Raw genomic sequence first — 19,356 nt, forward strand, 5'->3', positions numbered from 1 at the left:
AGCCAGGGAGAAGAGGGCAGGGGCCAGCACTGTTGTGGAGCAGAGAGCCCCGCCTAGCCCGGGGAGCATACCAGGATGCTGTGGGAGTTTGATTTAACTTAAACCAGCAAGGGGTCTGGGACAGACATTGCATAAACTGGTTTGACCCAAATCAGTTGAGTCTGATTTGGGTCAAACCAAATCAGACTACATTCAACCAGGTTTATCTCAAACCAGTTGAAGCCATATTCAAACTGGTTTATGTGCACTGAGGCTAGGGACAGACATTCAAAAAGCCTGAGCCTGAATTGATTCAATCTTTGCAGGTTAGTCTAACCTGGCTAGGCTGAACTGGTTTGTAACTGGACAGACATTCTCTCTGGACTGAGGAAATTCAGGCATATGCCTGCAGTGGCTCAAGCGAGAAGCCAGGGAGCACTAGAACAGCCCTCCCTTCCCTCCTTCAGGGAGCTGAGCTGAAGAGGGCATGGCCAAGCCTCAGCGGGACCTCTGATTAGGGAGGTCTGCGTGCACGGTCCCAGACTTTTCCCTGCTGGCTGCTCAAGGCATGGGAATGTTGTCAGCCCCCAGCCCTGGGCTAGCACTCTGAGGCAAGGGGCGGGGAGGTGCAATGCATTCATCGGTTGATGATACAGGGCTTGTCAGTCTCCCTCCCTGCTTCCTCAGACTGTCTGCAGCAAACTGACAGGCAAGCAAACGAGCTAGGGGGCAGAGAGGGGAGGCTGATAACAGTCTTTATCACCCAGTTAGCAAAACAATGGCCTCTCTCCTATTACTTCAAACTTCTTAAACAGCTTACCAGGCTGACCTGTTAATTAGCTCCAAAAGTCCTATTCTGTCTGCCAGCCTGTTCCAATAAAATTGGAGACTCACACACAGAAGGCTGAGGGGGGATCTAGTGGGCATTTACAAACTGGTCAGGGGGGACCAGCAGGCATTGGGGGAGTCCCTGTTCCCCTGAGCACTACTAGGAGTGACTAGAAATAATGGTCACAAGCTGGCAGAGGGTAGATTCAGACTAGATATCAGGAGGCGCTACTTAAGTGTCAGGGCAGCTAGGATCTGGAACCAACTTCCAAGAGAAGTGGTGCTGGCTCCTACCCTGAGGTCTTTAAGAGGAGGTTAGACAAACACCTTGCTGGGGTCGTTTGACCCCAGTACTCTTTCCTGCCATGGCAGGGGGTCGGACTTGATGATCTGCTCAGGTCCCTTCCAACCCTACCAACTATGAAACACAGAGACCTCTCCACATTAGCTAGCACACCACATGCCTAAGGTTCCTGGGGCTGGGGTCTATTCTGTGGGAGATGGGAGGGAGGGGGAGATTTCCTGCTTGAACAGGGAGGGGGGATAGGACAGGGTGAAGCCATGCAGACCCTGCTGTGTCTGCACTCTCTACCGGAGCCTTATCCAGTATCAGCTAGTGTACCACATGCTGGCTATGATCTGTGCTATGGGAGAGAGGAGGAAGAGATCCCTGCTTAAGCAGCAAGTGGCAAAAGGGAGGGGGGCACGGGGAAGTCAGCAGACCCTGCTTTACCTGCAAATCTCAGCCAGGGAGCAGATGGAAGGGGCCAGCCCTGCTGTAGGGTAGAAACACACACACCCCCACAGCCCAGAGAGCACGCCGGGATACTGGGGGACTCTGATTTATCTTAAACCAGCAAGAGGTCTGGGACAGACATTGCATAAACCAGTTTGAGCCAAATCAATTAAGTCTGATACTACATTCAACAAGGTTTATCTCAAACCAGTTTCAGCCATTTTAAATTTGGTGTGTGTGCACTGAACATCTGTTCTGTTACAGGTTTAAACCAGTTTCTGATCACTTAAACCGGTTTATGTGTAATATCTGTGCCTAGCCCTGAGGTCCCTTTCCACCCCGATTTTCTGTGATTCAGTTGTGGATTTCCCACAAGCTATGAGCCAGGGTTATATATAGTTGCACTGTGCCAGGAACAGACCAGGAACCAGCTTGTTACTAACAGCCACCTTCTAATTCCTAGTTCTTCCTTTACTCTGACTGGCACAACTTACCCAACACAGATTCTTTCTTTTGGTACATGATTTCAGGTGTATTACTTGGCTACTGGCCTGTCCACCAGGTGGAGAAGGCTCACACAAAAGAATAAAAGGAATACATACACTTCCTTATCCTACTGTGCAGGTGTGTAACATTGTCTCAGGTCTGAGATCTGAAAAAGCACTCGGGTCTTTGACTCAACACTAATGTCCTTGCAGTAACAAATGTAGAATTATTGCAGTGGTGTAAGAAATGTTCATTGTTAATAAGTTGCTATATATGTATGTATATTGGCTTAATAGTTTCAGGAGACTCTGTTTGGAGTCATACCCTGTCCTGAATGTAGAAAAATAAAACATTAGCTTGTAGCTCAGCTTCAACAAAGCTTAAAACTGTATGCACCTAACTAAAATTAATTTAATCAGCCACCTGTGCTGAGGGATGAAGTGCTGACATGTTTAGAATTTAGCTGATTTTCACCTTTTTTCTCATCTGGTTAAAATAAGCCATCTGTATTTTGTTGTTCTACATTGTTTGAAATCTAAATGACAGATGCATATAATTTACAACAAGTTATTTTATTTAGCAACATGTTGCAGGTCAAATAGCATTTTTACTGTAAACTTTTAAGAGTATCTGACTTAGTGAAAACTTTAATTGAGAAATTGTTTCTTTTTTAAGAAGTAAGAAGTCATTTTTAGTAAAAATATCTCCTCCCGCTAATGGCTTTTGATCCAAATGAAAGTTCTGAGTGGGCATGTCTACATGTTCATACATGCACTGTAATTATGGCGCATTTAGTACCTGTAATGATAGGTACCATAATCAACGTGCCATAATCAGCACTACTGCACATTAGCGCAGGTGAATGGGGGGTTGTTTGTGATACTACTGTGTATTAGACTAAATCTACTGTGTATTAACACATTAGCATGGGCTTTGCCCACCACACTAATGTGCAGTAGAATCAGTCTTCTGCCCATTAAGCATCTGTGTAGACGCGCCCAGTGAGAAGTACGTACAAGATCAGGTCAGTACCATTTCAGGGTGATATTTAGGTGCTTAAAGATGAAGATGCAGGGTTTTGGGTTGTAGCCGTGTTTTTGAACCCGAAAGCTTGCTTAATAACTATTCTCCAACCATTTGGGTTGGTCTAATAAAAGATATCAAATTCACCCAAGGAACCTTGTCTGCCTAAAGATGAAGATAGCATTTAGTGGTGGTTTCAAATGCTGACATGTCCTTATATACCTTTAAAAATCTGACTCAGTGTGCATGCTCATAGTGCCTCCATACTGTGCATGGGAATACTTCTGTGAAACCACTCACCCCATGCATGCCTGCTTCATGTGTGCCAGATCCCAAAAATGAGATGTAGCCAGTTTTTAAAAGCCACGAGGATGCAGCTAATACCACTCTTGGCCTCTATTTACAGGTGTACTTTTGGCATAGACCCAGGCTACTCTAATGAGGCTACTTTGCCTCACTGCCAGGATTCAGTAGAGGGTGGGGTGTGCTTCATGGAGCCACTCCTGAGCTCAGCATGGTGGAAAGATAGAAAAACCATTGCTCTTTAAACTCTCTCTTTGCTATGCTATTGTACTTCAAAAATTAAAACTAGGGTAGTGCAAGTCCCACTATTGTAAATCCAAGTGACTGACTTCCTGGTATACTTTGTTATTATAATAAACGTAGATTTGAGAGATATATAGCATAAGAAAACATGCTGTGATGGAAGCAGAAGCAGATTCATGTATCTATCACATTTTGAGTTTGTTGCTTCTTGGAATCTTGCCTGTACTCACATTTGCCTTGGAAATTGTCTTGACTATTTGTAATCAGGATAGGAAAAAAATCAACGTTTTTAGTTTTATAGTTGGATATATCCTGTATCAAATATAGACTTTGAGGTAAAGCACAAACCTTTTTATTTCAGCCTGTTGTTTACAGGTGGAGTATAATATTATTATGGATTTGGGTTAAGCCTCACAGAAGCCAGGAAGTGTAAAAAGCTGTCTTTCTTTCAGGGGAAATCTTCAAAAGCCATTGAGCAATTTTATTGAATTCATACCTGAAATATAGGAGCCTTTGCTCAAAATAAGCTTGGAGTATAAACTGAATCATGTGGCTCAAAATAATGTTATTATGATCTAATAAGAAATAGAGGAGCCTGGGGGTGACTGAACCAGAGCAATATTTCCATATATCTGAGAGAAGCAGCCAAAAAACAGAGAAGCTGGGAGAGACAGTAGTGAGAAAACACTAGTGACAGCCACCAGAAGTATATGTAGCACAACTCTAAGGAAAAAAACTAGAAGAGAGCATTATGGAGTAAGTATTGCTGGAAAGAGGTTTGAAACTAGCAGCGAAAAAACTGCATTCTGATGTTTGATATCACCATTATTCAGGGAAACAGGACTTTGTGCCAACTTCATAAATGCACAGATTGAATCAATGCAATATCAAGCTCTATTATCAGTTTCTCCTAACAGGAAGGTTGTGTAGGGTTCTGAAAATGGCTAACTGCTTATGTAAGAAAGGAGTAATAATAGCATTTAACCCGAAGTTATAACATTTGCTGTTTCCTGGTCATGTTGTTAACAGTCATGCAGACAGATAACAGTAGAATTATAATAGTAACAATATGCTGTGTAATTTTTCCTCTTGTTTCTCTAACAGACTTTACATCTATGTTGAATATATCTCTGATATGTAGTAGTATTTCACTGGTAAATGGTATAGCATTATGAAAAATGATTTATTTATCTAACATAAAATAATCACAGTCACTGAAGCTATTATAATCTTGCCTGACAAGATTATATTCTACCTAATTCTCCTCAACAAGCTTCTGCCCCTGTGGCATGTCTAGGTAACAAAATGCAGTGCCATTCAGAAATGCTAAATCTACCTCTAAACAGGAAATAATTTTCTGGAAGATCATATAGCGGCATTTGCACAGCATTTCCTCCTATCTAATCAGCCCTGTTGAGAAGCAAGCCCAAGGGAAGCACCACACTAACACTTTTTCTAGTACCCAAGCTATCTCATTCAGAACTTGGATATCTCTGCATGGCATTGCACTGTGCTGCGTAGGTATACCCTTGGACTCAGTTGGGAATATAGCGCTGCGTGGCATGTAAAATAAGAAAATAAAAACAGAATATTGGAACTGCTTGTCCAGTTATCCTGCCTCAGACAGTGGCTGAAGCCAGATGCTTCAGTGACGGTGGAAATCATGGCAAGTTTAGGTATATTATCCTTCTGATGAAATACTGCTTGATGTGCAGAAACTGAAATGGCTCATCATACTCCTGTGATGGTTCGGGGTTGTGCTAAAAAGCTTCTGGAATACTTCCTTGCTATATAAATTAATGCAATATTTCACTGCAACCCTTTGCAACATGTTGCTGATACAGCCATTCATTTTTAAGTTTAACACTTCATTTTAAAAAATGTTTTCTATATGTATTTCAGAGATGGAGATGGTGGTATTGAGGGAATATTTTCAGTAGAGCAGATGAGAAGAAAAATTAATCGGTAGAAAAACCATGTTCATCTTTTATTTGCTTTTTTTATTAATCTTTGCTTTTTTTCTCATCCTCCTGACTGTAAAAACCCAGTTCCACACTTCATTAACAGCTTTCCAAGGCTCTGAGCTGAACTAGTAGCCTGCTCAGAGTCTCTGAGGGGTGAAATTGGAGATTTACTGAGAGCAGTTTGATGGCTAATTACAAAACATTATCAAACTAATAGGGCAATCGTTAAACCAATGCCATGGTGGCAGAATTGTCAACTACAGTCAAGAGAATAGTGTTTGCTCCTGAGCAATGAAAGACACTTTATAGTCCCAAAGTCTGTTTGCTCTTCACTGGCATGCACTCCAAACCCAATGCATAATCTTTCCTTCATCTCCTTGAATGACAGTAGAGGCTACTATTACTTTGGCTTTGACCTGAATACAAGGCCACTGGATTGGGGTGGGAGATGGGAATGTTAATAGGGAAGGGGAATGAGGGATCTTCAAGCTCTGACAGGAGTGCAGAGATTTGAACAGATAGGACAGACATATTGGAAAGAGGTAATTCAGCCTGTAGTATGCTGTAGCAATAATGATTTACAAAGGTCAGAGTTACAACCATGAATGTATAGGTTCTGATGAAAATGTGTGAGGTTTTTTTAACACTGAGGTGCCTCTCTAGTGTCTCTGAACTCATCTAGTGTCTTACTTTTACTTCCCATTTGAAAGGCTGGATCAAGAGGTGAGGTTTTTTTGTTTTGTGTTTTTTGTTTTGGTTTTCTTTCTGAGTAAGCTCCTAAAATAAAAGGTTTAGAAAATATTTCCTGCTTCAGGCAAGAATTTGGAAAAAGAAGATATTTCTAGTTAGTGAAATAGAAAACAGCTCCATTTTCCTGATATAACTTTTATTTCATTTTTAAAAGTTACATGGAGTCATCACTGGTCTCCATCGTCTGGATCCCTTATTCAATAAAGCACTTATGGCTAAAGTCCAAGTCACTCTAATTAAACTTAAGTGGGTGCTTAAAGTCCTTTGCTGAATACAGATGGATTTAGCCCATATTTAACTCTTTTGCCAGACAGGGCCTATTGGATGTCTATGGGTATGAATCTTGTGGGGAAAATTAAACAAAAAGGCAAGGAAGAAGTGGCTTCTTAAAGAAAACTATAATGGGTAACAATTTCCAAAGGACTATATATCTATAAAATGACTTAGCCATGTCTGACAATGGCTCAGCTCAACACCTTCCTCCCCCTCCCCCCACTCCCACCTAACTCTTTTGAGGCCTAAAGTACCTGCACATCTTAATTTATGTTATGGGCATGCATAAAGCTATCTAAGCCCTGATGGTGCCAACAGCTCAGTGCCTAACCCCAGGCAGAATACTCAAACTAGGATGAGAATACCTATTAGATTGAGCCTTTCTTATAAACAAAGGGCCAGTGAGGAAATAGAGCTGTTTTACATCCCCATTCTGCCAGATTTGAAGCACAGCCTTGTACCCAGATTGCCCACATGCAAGAGAGTATTCAAATCCCCAAACTATTAGCTTTTCTAGAATGATGCCCTTTTACCTCTTGTTGGAGTCATTTCATGCAAGTCATTAAATATTTATATAGGCAGGGGAGATTGATTAATAGCCTAGTGGCTGGGGCACTCGTGGGAGCTGAGAGAGTCATGTCCAATCTGCTGTACCAATGAATAGAGGAGCAGCATATCAATTTGAAAACAAGCCTCCCCCTACTTCATCATGATTGGAGATCTACCGAAACTGAGGCAGCAGCCAGCCAATTTCACAAGCCATTTTCATGGGCAGAGTGTGGCATTCCCCCCATGCCTCTGCTTGGCCAAGGGGCCCTGGTGGCTCTGACCCTCACTGCTGATTGGCTGTGATGGCTGTCCATCATGCAGTCCCGCCCCCCGCTGCCAATTGGTGGAAAGGGGCAGTGCCATATGGTAGAGAGCCATCACCATCAATCAGCGGGAAGGGGCAGGAGCAGCAGCCAGAGGGAACCAGCATTTTATTTTGAGGAAGTTTTTTTTTTCAGGGAGCCTGCCAAGAGCGGGGAGCCTGCTCTTTTTCACGGAGCCCATGCCTTTTCATGGAGCTTGCCTGAAATCGCAATTTCAGCATTTCTTATCCATTGATTTAAGTAGGTCCTTGCTCAGCTTGTTTGCTTCCATGATCCCCGTGTTTAGGAACCCAATTCTGCCCACATTTCAGGGTACTTGTAGTCGAGGATTCCACATGCTATCCAGGCACCTAAGAGGTAGGTGTCACAGTTCTCTAATCCCTTTGTGAATCTAGTCTCAAGGTGATTTAAGAGAATAAACAACATTTAAGAGGAATTTGGGAGACCAAATTCAATAAAAGTCAATAGGACTTTTAAGGCTACAGAGTTATCTAGATGCTTTTCAAATTTATCTCCCCAACTTGTCTCTTCTATAGGCCATTGTTTCAGGGAGCAAAGAATGAAGCAAGGGAAAGCATCAAAAACAGTAGTGAGTTCATACATATGGTTAGTAGTATTGCCATTTAAAGACGTTAATGAAAACAAAACAAAATTATGCTTAAAATAATTTTGTAAAATGTTTGCGTCCTAAGTCCTTCACCATAACAGTCAGTTATTAAATCATCTTTGATCATTGTTCCTGTGAGTCTAGCATTCTAGAATTAAGAAAGCATTACTTTTCACTGAAACAGAAAGGACCTTATTTTTCCTTTTAGTGATTATTAGAAATTTCACAGGAAGAGGAATGGTAATCTCTGCCCTTCTCCCAATTCATTCTTATTCTAATAAATCAATCATTCAATATCTAAGATGACTTTTTTTTTTTAAATGAAGGGGAAAGGAAATACGTAGCACTTTTAATTGAATATGGCCCAGAATCTAATTTCTATCACATTCATACCAAAAAAAAAATCTATTATAGTTTGGCAAAGCTTAGAAAGTAAATTTTCTACTACAGATAAATTAACTGCAGTATGCCAAGGGACCTAAAATAAGCATTCTACTCTTAGGGAGAGTCCAACTTAGTATCTATAGTTCCAGTTCTGCAATTAAGTTGGTACATAACATGCCCCCATGCAGACCCCAATTGACTTCAGTAGGGCTCCACAGAGTCACTGTTTGACTTTCAGCTGCTACAGAATGGCACTTCTAGCTAAACCCAATTATTAGATCCAGGTTGATGAGTGGTTGTATATATATCCAAAGTCAAAGTTAAGATAGATAAGAGGTGAAGAATGAATATGCATTCAAATGCAAATCTCTCAGCAAAATAGGTTTTGATAACTACTGGAACATTGCTAATGCCATCTGCTTGTTAACTGCCAGCCTCAGTTCTCTTGAAAATTTTATCCTTTCTGTTACTGAAAGATGTTTCTGCATCTCACATAATGACAACCCAACCAAGATGGTTATATTTCTCCTAATATTATAATTAATTCTTTCACAAATTTTATAGAAATTGTGGTAACATAAAAAAGTCAAAAGTACAAAACTGTGGAGTATTACAAATCTTTACTTAACACATGAGATTTTTTTGGCCCCCAAAGTGGATTCTATTGAATAACATTGATTTCCTGGAAATCTGACATTCTCTTCATGAAGTAGGTGACTTATTAAGAATCCAGGGTGAGATTCTTGCTGTTGTATACATGGGTGACTGGTGCCTCCTGATCCTGGGGGGCACCAGCGGCAGATCACCGACCCAGGGGGGGTCCCCCAGCAGCCAATTGCTGTTGCTGGCGCTTCTCTAGATGCCCTCACATGCTCAGGGGGACACCAGCTATCACCCCTCATTACCCAGCTGGCGAGTGCCAATCTCAAGGGGGGCACATGCACCCCCCCATGTCCCTCCCTACACATTGCCTATGGCTGTATATATCTTACTTCCCTGCCTCTGCCAAATGTGCAGGGAACTCAGGTCCCACCCACTTATTCCCACTTTACATGGGACAAACCTGAGAAAATTAAGCGGTAAAGACACAGTGAGTGGTCATTCACACCTGCTCTCAAGATCTCTGTCCATAGTATGCTTTGTAACCATGGTAGGAAACATCCTCCAGAACATTTCTGAGTGGTACATAAGTGGGCAGGTAAGCCTGCTTTTCCTGCAGAGCTGCTGGAGAGATATGCCTATGCCCTTAGAGCCTGGAATTAGGTGCATGTGAGAGGAAGGGAAAGGGATAAAACAGCTGTAAGCTACCAGTTGTAATCTTCCATCCTGAGAGTTTTGGAGCTCGGATATAAACATAACTGATAATCATAGATAATAGAAAATCAGGGTTGAAAGGGACTTCAGGAGGTCATCTAGTCCAATCTCCTGTTCAAAGCAGAACCATCCCCAACTACATCATTCCAGCCAGGGCTTTGTCAAGCCAAGCCTTAAAAACCTCCGAGGATAGAGATTCAACCACCTTTCTAGGTAACATGTTCCAGAGCTTCACCACCCTCCCAGTAAGAAAATTATTCCTAATATCCAACCTAAACCTCCCTTGCTGCAACTTGAAGCTATTGTTCCTTGTTCTGTCAGCTGTCACCACGGGGAACAGTCTAGCTCCATCCTCTTTTGAACCCCTCTTCAGGTAGTTGAAGCCTTGTATTTCCCCTCAGTCTTCTCTTCTCCAGACTAAATAAGACTAGTTCCCTCACCCTCTCCTCATAAATTATGTGCCCCAGCCCCTTAACCGTTTTCATTGCCCTCCACTGAACTATTTCTAATTTGTCCACATCCTTTCTGTAGTGAGGGGCCCAAAACTGGACACAGTACTCCAGACATGTCCTCACTAGTCCTGAATAGAGGGGAATAGTCACTTCCCATGATCTGCTTGCAACACTCCTACTAAGCAGCCCAGTATGCTGTTAGCCTTCTTGGCAACAAAGTCACATCGCTGACTCATATCTGTCTTATTGTCCACTGTAACTCCCTGGTCTTTTTCTGGAGAACTGCTGCTTAGCCAGTCAGTCTCCAAGCTGTAGCAGTGCATGGGATTCCTCTGTCCTAAGGACAGGACTTGTGCACTTACCCTTGTTGAACCTCCTGAGATTTCTTTAGGACCAATCTTTCAATTTGTTTAGGTCACTCTGCATCCTAGTCCTACCCTCCAGTGAATTTACTACTCCCACCAGCTTGGTGTCATCCACAAACTTGCTGAGGGTTAAATCCTTCCCATCTTCCAGATAGTTAATGAAGATACTAGGACAAAGGAGGCTCCTAGCATGGACAGACTTAGCAACTAAAATGTTTTTGAGTAAAACATACCGAGAACCTTTCATATAGCAAATGTTTCAGCCAGGACACATACACCCCTCTGTTCTGCTCCCACTGGAATGTTTCAAATTGCTGCAGCCTCCTCCATAATTGGCTAGGGGTACCTGTGGCTCTGTTCTCAGCTCTACCTTTGCCTCTACAAAGATGGGCAATAGACAGTAGAGCAGACCAAGAGCCCAGAGCAAAAAAGTATGTGTGTGGAGAGGGTACAGTGCAGGGTACCTAGATTGCTGCTGGGTGTCTGATGTTCCAGCTCCAATCCCAATTACCTTTCTTTTCCTCTCCCTCTCTCAGCTGAATGGAAAGGTAGAAGGGACTGAGGCTGAATGGCAGCATGCAGCCCTGAATTGGATTCATCATGAGGAATAAAGACTGATAAATTAATGGTTTGTCTACATGATGAAGTAGATAACTTTTCTGTGTTGATGATGTGCCCTTGCAATGTCCTTACCACCAGAAATCTCATATTACACAACAAGACTCATTGCTCTCACAAGCATTAACAGCAGATATCCAGGCTCCTTTGTCCAATTAATGGACCCTATGAAGTATGGGACTTGTCCTACAACACATTGTGGCATATGTCATGAATTCCAGTATTGGCAGGAATTCTGGGACTTGGCCAAACTCTCAGATTCCCATAATCCCTCTCTCATCACCCTTCTTTTGCTACCTGCTGCTTTTCAAAGTTCCCTACCAGCATAAATGAAATATGTCTCAGTCTTGGTCATCATAAGTAGGCAGAGGCTTTTGGCAATGTATTTGACATCTTGCTGCTGAGTGGTATCACTTTAGAGGTCATCTGCCAGGCTACTAAGCACATACTGCAATGTTTTTGGCTGCATCAGCAGCAGCTACTCTGTCTGAAGGTACATCCGCAACAGAAAGATGATGAGGAAGAAGTAGACCGCTTTGTCCTGGAGGAACTTTTATTCGATCTGTTTTGGTTGGCAGAACACCATTTCTTGGGTAACAGCTGGTGGGAGATGGGAGGACAGTGGAAAGATGAGGTGTGGCTACAGAATTCCAGGATGATAAAGGGCACTTTTGAATAAGTCTGTGCAGACCCCATCCCAGAAGTGCAATAACAGCAAGGCACCAACATGAAAACTTTCCTAACTGTTCAGATATATGTGATCAGCATCATTTGGAGGCTTACTGTTGATCAGTTACTACCCAGCCACTACTGGGGCTGTTGTGATCAAAGTGTGTACTTCAGTCAGCATAGGGTCTAAGGCTTGCCAAAGCTCAGTAAGTTAATTGATATTTTTGTCTGCATGGGGCAATTGATGGAGCCCATATGTTTATTCCCTGCACTTATGCTAGGCCTCTGAAAGGGATTTTTTTCCTTGTACTTGAGGACCTAGTGGGTCACTGTAGCAGATTCAACAACAGTAATGCAGGGTGGACTTGAAGATTGATGATGATAGGACCTGTTGGAAATCATGCATCTCTTATTTATTGAAAAACATAGATTTGTTCCCACATGTTGTTGTGGTAGAGCCAGTTGTCCTCTGCTACCCAGATAAAGGCAGATGAAACTTTTTATTGAACAAATGGATTGTATAAAAGAACTACTGCATTTACTCAAATTCAAGTTAAGATTTCTTCCCCCCATTCAGCATGGGGGAAATGCCTCTCATCTTGGAATATAAGGTGAGGAGGAAGGGTTGATTGGGAGGGAAGGCACCTACTGCAGTTCTGACTCCAGCCCCAGCCCAGGTTGGGTTCAAAGCCAGAGCCACAGCATCTGCTTTCCTCCCTACAGCCCCTAACCTTTCCACCTGCCCCTGTAGTATCTGCCCCTTCCCCCCACCCCCTTGCTGTCAGGAATGGCTCTGGCTCCATTCCTTCCTGGGGCACAGAGCACATGGAAGCTCCATCCCCTGCCAGATAATCAGCAACTGTGGCCGCTCCAGGCCCCAGGATACTGCTGCATGGCCAGGCAGAAGCCACATTTTCATGTGTTCATGCCCCAGCAGGGAATGGAGCTGGAGCCATGTCCAACAGTAAGAGAGGAGGTGGGGAGGGATGGGCCAGAGGCTGTGTGGAGTGGGGGGGAGGGGGAAAGGGAAGAGACTGCTGAGGACAGGCATTGGAGGGAGCCAGGCACTGCAGGGTGCAGGCACAGGGGTGGGCAGGCACTGCAGGGGGGAGTGGACTAGCTGTAGAAGGAAGATATGGAGTGGGACAGGGGCAAGAAGGCTGCCTGCCCCCCTCACTCCTCCAGCTGCCTGTCCCCTTGCCACTGCTTTCCTCTCTCTAGCAGTGGAGGAGACAAATTTAAGATGACCCTCTGATCATTAGATTGTATACATAGAAAATTATTAAAAATATATGTAATTTTTCCACATATGAAATCAAATTATTGCAGGGCGTCATCTTGGATTCAAAGTCATTTGGATTCAGGTAAATACAGTATTTAATTATACCTTAACCAGATGGAGAATGGCGCTGAAGTGTGTTTCAGAGACTGAAGCAGATGTGGTATAGCCTCATACCATGTCTAGAGGGTACCTGGCAATACATGCCTTGTATGCTGTGTGTTGTACAGAATTTGTGAAGGCAAAGGAGATACCCGCATAGAGTGGAGAGAGGTGGTCATTCAAGAGCTTATTGGGAAGTCACAGAAATGTCTAATGTCTAGTTTTCATTGTTCTCAGACTCACTTCTGTTTCATTAGGATGCACAAAAAGGAGGATGGGGTATATAGCGTGAGATCTCTACTTTGAGCACCCACCACAGGGAGCAGCCAAGAAGAAGAAAGGGTGGGTAGTGACTATGAGAGAATCACATTCGCACAAAAATATTGGCATTCTGAGTGGGCCACTTTGAACACAGACAGGATGAAGAAGGGGTGCTTATGAAAGGGCTATGCAATACCAAATGCACAACCCCCCAAGGCTCACTTCACACACACATGCATGCACACACACAAAACAGCAGCACTAAATGTGAGATACTGAGGAAAATTTGATGCCAGGTATCTTTTTACTATAGTAACTAAAACAATAACAAATGAACAACAAACTAAAAATGAAAACCTTACAAAGAAAAACATTAAAAATCAAGACACTTACACACATACGTTATATTGCTCCTTGGTAGTGAATAAGCTGCTTACCAGCTTCACCGTCCCTGATATTCCTCATATTCCAAGTCTGGTTCACAGCAGATTTAATCTATCTTCTCTGGAACCTCTGGATAGATTTAACATGTTTGTGTCACTTCTTGCTCCCAGCTGGTGCTCGGACCTGGACACACATCTCTCTTTAGCAGCAGGAGTCAGAGCTGACACAGCCCTGATCAGTCAGTATTTTCAGTAGGATAGTCCACTGCAGTCTCTTGGCCCTTGCCCCCTGTTCACGGAGAGTTGTCCCAGAACACTTCTGTCTGGGTCTAACTTCTGGCACACTGCAGCCTAGTTACCAGGACAGAGGTTTTTTTAAGCCCTTGAACTCAGTGGTACACCCAATGTGGTCTCCAGCCACCACCATATCCCTACTGAGCATGTTCAAGAAGATCTCACTGACCTTCAGAGAAGCACTCTGAAAAGTTCCCTTCTATGGTACAAGCATGGTTACACTGACTGTGCTGGAAGGCTGGAAAGGAATGCCAGGAAAAGGGGTATATTTTTGTTGCCAGGAGGCTGAAGGAAATGGAGCTGTTACATTTTCACTGTGTCAGTGTTGTCTTGAACTGATCCCTGCTGTATTTTTTAGGATATATTGGGATTTAAGACATGCCATGAGAGGTGTCCAGGAAGGAAAGCATAGAACTAGAGATAAGGTATGGCATGCCTGAGACCAGACAATTTATAAATGCCCACAGTAATGCTTGGCTTCAGAACTGGTCACCTTCCACTGTCACTGTTTTGAGCACAGAAAAGAAGAGGCAGGGAAAAGTTCAGAGTAGCTGCTACTAGTTTATGCCTCCCATATGGTGGCATCCAGGATACACAATGAAAAACTAACATATCATAATATGTCATTCCAATTATTTATATAAAACCAGATTTCATGAGTCCTTACTGGCTAAGGTCCTCTTCCCAGGTCCAGTAAGGTGCACATCCATGCTAATATAATTTGGGATCCCATGTCCACTCATGTTGTTGTGTAATGACTCTTCTTTGTCAGAGTCCCCTGATGTGTCATAGCCCAAACTCTAGATCCAGTATTGCAGACTGTTTCAAGTGTAACCCTGGTTCGCCCACCTTTCATACATATGTCTTAATTTTGATTAAGTTTATTAAAGAGTTTCCTGAATCTTTGCTTCATCCCAGACTACCATGAGATCCTTGACTTCTGCACAACTCCAAGTGGTTATGTAACACAATACAGTGCTGTAGGGCAATAATGTTAAATATAGCACTTTGATGGAATTGTAGGGACTTCAGATAGACTATTTTTGACTGCCTGCCAGCTTTTAAAGAGTGAGCTGCTATGCAGCCAACATGGGCCCAGAGCAATGAGAGGGGTATGCAGATCAGTCAATCCTAAAATGAGGGAAAGCAGTGTGGGATGGCAGATGGAGCACGATTCAAACTATCCTCAACACTGCATGCTGAAGCCTATGGGCTGTGTTGACACAAAAATTGTCTGTTGTAACTTTCTGACAATCACATAACACAAAGGAAGGAGGATTTCTGAAAATAAAAATGCATGTGAACTACAAGGAGGTCCTTATTGTGACAGTCTAAATAAATCAGATGAGCCTGGGATTTTACTTTTCTTAGGAATATATATACAGAGAGCAGTAAATAAAATGCACTGATTCAGAATTAATTTTGCAAGAGAAAAAGCCATAGCAGAAACAAAGGGTCAAATTATTTATCCATCTTCTCTGGCAGCAGAGGCAATGACAAGACACATTTAAAAATTCTTCCATAAAGTACATAGCTAGATGGGTAATGGTGAAGGAAATGGATTTCTTCCTTATCACTGTAGGCAAAGCATGATGCTTGATTACCCATGATATTATCTTAGCTTACATAGCTGCAGTTGTTATTAGCAGTTTCATCCTCTAAAATTGAGCCACTTCTTGGGTCAATGCATTCCACAGGTTGACTGGTCAAAAGAATACTTTCTTTCCTTGGTTCTAAATATGTGCTATTGCTCAGTAATTTTCTTCACTCTTCTTGCAGGGAGGAGGGGAGACAGAAGACTTGATTTCTTTACACAGTGCTCTCCACAATTTTGAAATGTTTTGTCAAATTGCCTCTAACCTTTTCCTTTTCTAGGAAAAATAAAACTAAATTTGATGTTTAGATATTACAATAAAGGGTGCTGTGTAAAGTCATAAACAGACAAACAGCTAGCTGGGTACAGAGAGCTCAGTACATCTTCCAAGGAAAAAAAATTAAAGGGAAATGTTAAGGATATGGGTTGAAGGCAAATAAACAGTTTGTGTTCTCAATTATTGTTTGTATATCTTGCTTTCTCACTATCCTTCTTGGCTGTCTTTGGGCCTCTTCAAAACCCGCTATCAGATGAAATGACCAAAACAGGACACAATAATGGCATGTTGTGTCATTATTCAGTGTGTGTCATCATAACACACTGCTAAGCCATATCAGAGTAAGCCTCAGTAATGCCTAAGCTTTCTTCTTAGGGCAGTGGTTATCAAACTGTGATCTGCAGGATAGTTATTAGTGGACCATAAAGAACTGAGGGATCTCCTTAGTTTCCAGTTGCTTTTACAGACACCAAGCTGTTCATTGGAACTAAGAACCTGAATCCTAGAAAAGCAACTGAATTCTGATAAAGGCTGCCAGCCTACTCCTCTCTGATAAAGGCTGCCAGCCTACTCTCTCTGAACATCCAGTACTACGGAGGGTGGGTGGGGAGAGAAAATCGGGGTCACATGCAGTGACTGGAATGTGTGTACATGTTCCTTAAGTGCTCATTGGGAGGGAATGCTCAAACACAAATCTTCATAACCGTCTTGTTTCCATTACATGTCTGTAAGGAAAAATTCCTAATACAAAGCAGAAATTGCTTGTACATAAAGTAGTAGATCTGCATTTCTTTTTAAAACTGAAAGCCATAAATTTTGTTCCTATTACTGCATGCAGAATGGTTGCCATTTAAAAGCAATACTTTATCACAAAATATTTTTTGATATACTGTGTACATTGAACAATATCCCATATCCAGGTAAATGATAAATAGTTTGCAAGTAGATATTTACCTTTCTGGTGACACCTCTTGTTTGTAACTGTCATATCGACATGTATTTGGGGCTGGATCAACGTAATATCAGGTTTATAATCTGTAATTACCCAAAAGGATTAATTTGAAAGTATATCTCAGGAATGTTTTAATGCTGTTCTGGGTTACAATTTATCATTTCATTATATTGGAAAAAATTCAACATATTAATAGAATCTATTTGAATTTCCTTTTACACTCTAATATATGCAACATTTCTCTTACAGTGCTACAGTCCCATGAATAAATTGCTGTGCTCTGATAAGTAAAAATTACTTACTAAGAAGTATCCAAATCATCATCCATCAGAATTCAGTTGCTTAGCATTAGTACAGTATACTGGATTTCCTTAATGAATTATTGCCATATAAATTGTAGATTATACTTTATGATAGTAGTATCTTGTGAGAAAATAGGTATTCCAGAATTAAGTATTAGCTTGTTAAATGATTACTGTGCATAGCAAAGAAGGAAGTCAGCTATTAGAAGTTAGAAATTATTGAACTTTTAGGCGTTTTGATCACATTGGCACGTCTTATTTCTCTCAGCCTTTTTCTCCATGTGTTCTCTATAACTTGACTCCTAAAAAGCCTAAATCTCAGTGAAAAAACCTCAAAGTTCTTGTGTTTTTGAGATTGCTTCTGGTCTCAAGATGTATTATTTGAAATGCCCCATAACAAGTGGAGAACTTTTTTTCTCATCCACTTTTGGAAGATAATATTTATTAATATTAAAATGTTTTTATACAATGCACATTAATAAATTAACAATACAGGGAGAACAATACAGGGAAAACCTTGGTGCTGATATGAAAGGGAAAGCTCTTAACAGCCTGTTAAAGGAAAGTTTACATATTTTCAATGAGCAAATGGATATTCCTGGACTTGGATAGTGAGGCTCAGTTATCTTAATCTAGTTTATTTGTTTTAGGAGAAGCTTTTTTATTAATGTTACCCTGTGGTTGCAATGGTACATTACTGCAGTTGTTGTTATAGCGAACTGAATTAGACACACAGTCAGTATGATATGTTAATTTGTTACTTTAAATATAATTATTTCATTGATGCAGACATATAAACATAGATTAATCTTGTACAATTTCATTTTGTTTAATCTGTCTGATTTGACTAATAACAAGCAGCCAATCTTGCAATGATTTAAGCATCTCTTGGAAGGCAAGAACTAAGAAGAGCTGAAGGGAAAAGGTTTCCCCTCCTTTCCTTTAAATTTTTCAAAATTTCAAACATGGTTCCTGTTCCATATCAAGAGGAAATCCAGAACTTTAAAAGTTTTTCAGAGAAAAGAGATCTACTACTCCAGAATAATCAATAGCCCATTCATTACGGTGCTTATCTGGGATGCAAAAGACCCAGGTTCAAGTCCATACTCTGCCTCACTCACCTGAGTTTCCCAGGTGAATGGCTTGACCATGAGGTTTTTGGCTTTTCTGTGGTGGGACTTCATGAATGTGGGAACTAAGTAATTTCTTCATTAAAATCACTATTGTCTGAAGTATTTATTAATGTGCTACACTTTGGAGGACCCACATGAGGCTTCTTATCTTTGTGTTTTGAGGATAAGAACTCACCATTCCCACTGATATCAAAACTTTTCCACAACTATTTATTCTTTACCCTAAGTGCATGACAGTTCTTTGATCTAGAGTAGACATGTGCTCTTTACTCTAAGCTAATGACCATTCAATTAACCTGAGATCTAAAAGCTAGGGCAGACACACCCAGAAGTGCTATGAAACTGAGAAAGGGGGTGGGAGTAATCTCATTGTACCATTCCTCCTCTAAACAGAGAGCTGAAAATTATTTCTGAGGTTTGTACAGATGAGCTGTGCGCCATTACAAAGTGCATCTTTAGGTGATACTTTGATCTTCTGTAAACATATTCATGCTTTAGATATCTTGATGTATAACACCTGCAGTAAAGAGGGATCCTAAATGAAAGGGATTTTTATCCCTGAAGAAACTTCGACTTCCCAGATTTCTTGGTATATATTCCACTAGCAGTTATTGTTCATATCGGCCTTGATATACTATTACTTTAAAATTTAACGTGAGTAGCCAAGGGAAGATTGGCAATATTTTATTTTATTTTGACAAAAAATGTTTTGTACGTTTTAATATGTGACTGGTAAACTTATGACCAAATTCTCTGCTTGTGTAAAGTTACACAGATCAAGAGGGCTATGCCATGTTATACAGGCAGTGAAAATGGCCTGAGGGAGTGGATTTTTGAAGCTAATACAAGTTGCTACCTTCAGTATCATAATTTATTCCATCTGTAAATTCACATACTTTGCTATTTTTCCCTC

The 19,356-nt window shown here is 41.5% G+C and overlaps 1 protein-coding gene across 1 annotated transcript in view; it reads left to right on the forward strand.

The window, feature by feature from the left end:
- The window catches only part of DLGAP2 (DLG associated protein 2), a gene marked incomplete at its 3' end in the record, with an annotated part of 139,939 nt that overhangs the window by 49,252 nt on the left and 71,331 nt on the right, over positions 1-19,356 (forward strand). Inside the window, exon 3 of the mRNA XM_025216647.1 lies at positions 12,927-12,940. Within this exon, the coding sequence (XP_025072432.1) occupies positions 12,927-12,940 (14 nt within the window). The remainder of the gene's footprint in view (positions 1-12,926; positions 12,941-19,356) is intronic.

This window comes from Alligator sinensis, unplaced genomic scaffold (genome assembly GCF_000455745.1).
Source record: "Alligator sinensis unplaced genomic scaffold, ASM45574v1 scaffold795_1, whole genome shotgun sequence".
NCBI classification, from domain to species: Eukaryota; Metazoa; Chordata; order Crocodylia; family Alligatoridae; genus Alligator; species Alligator sinensis.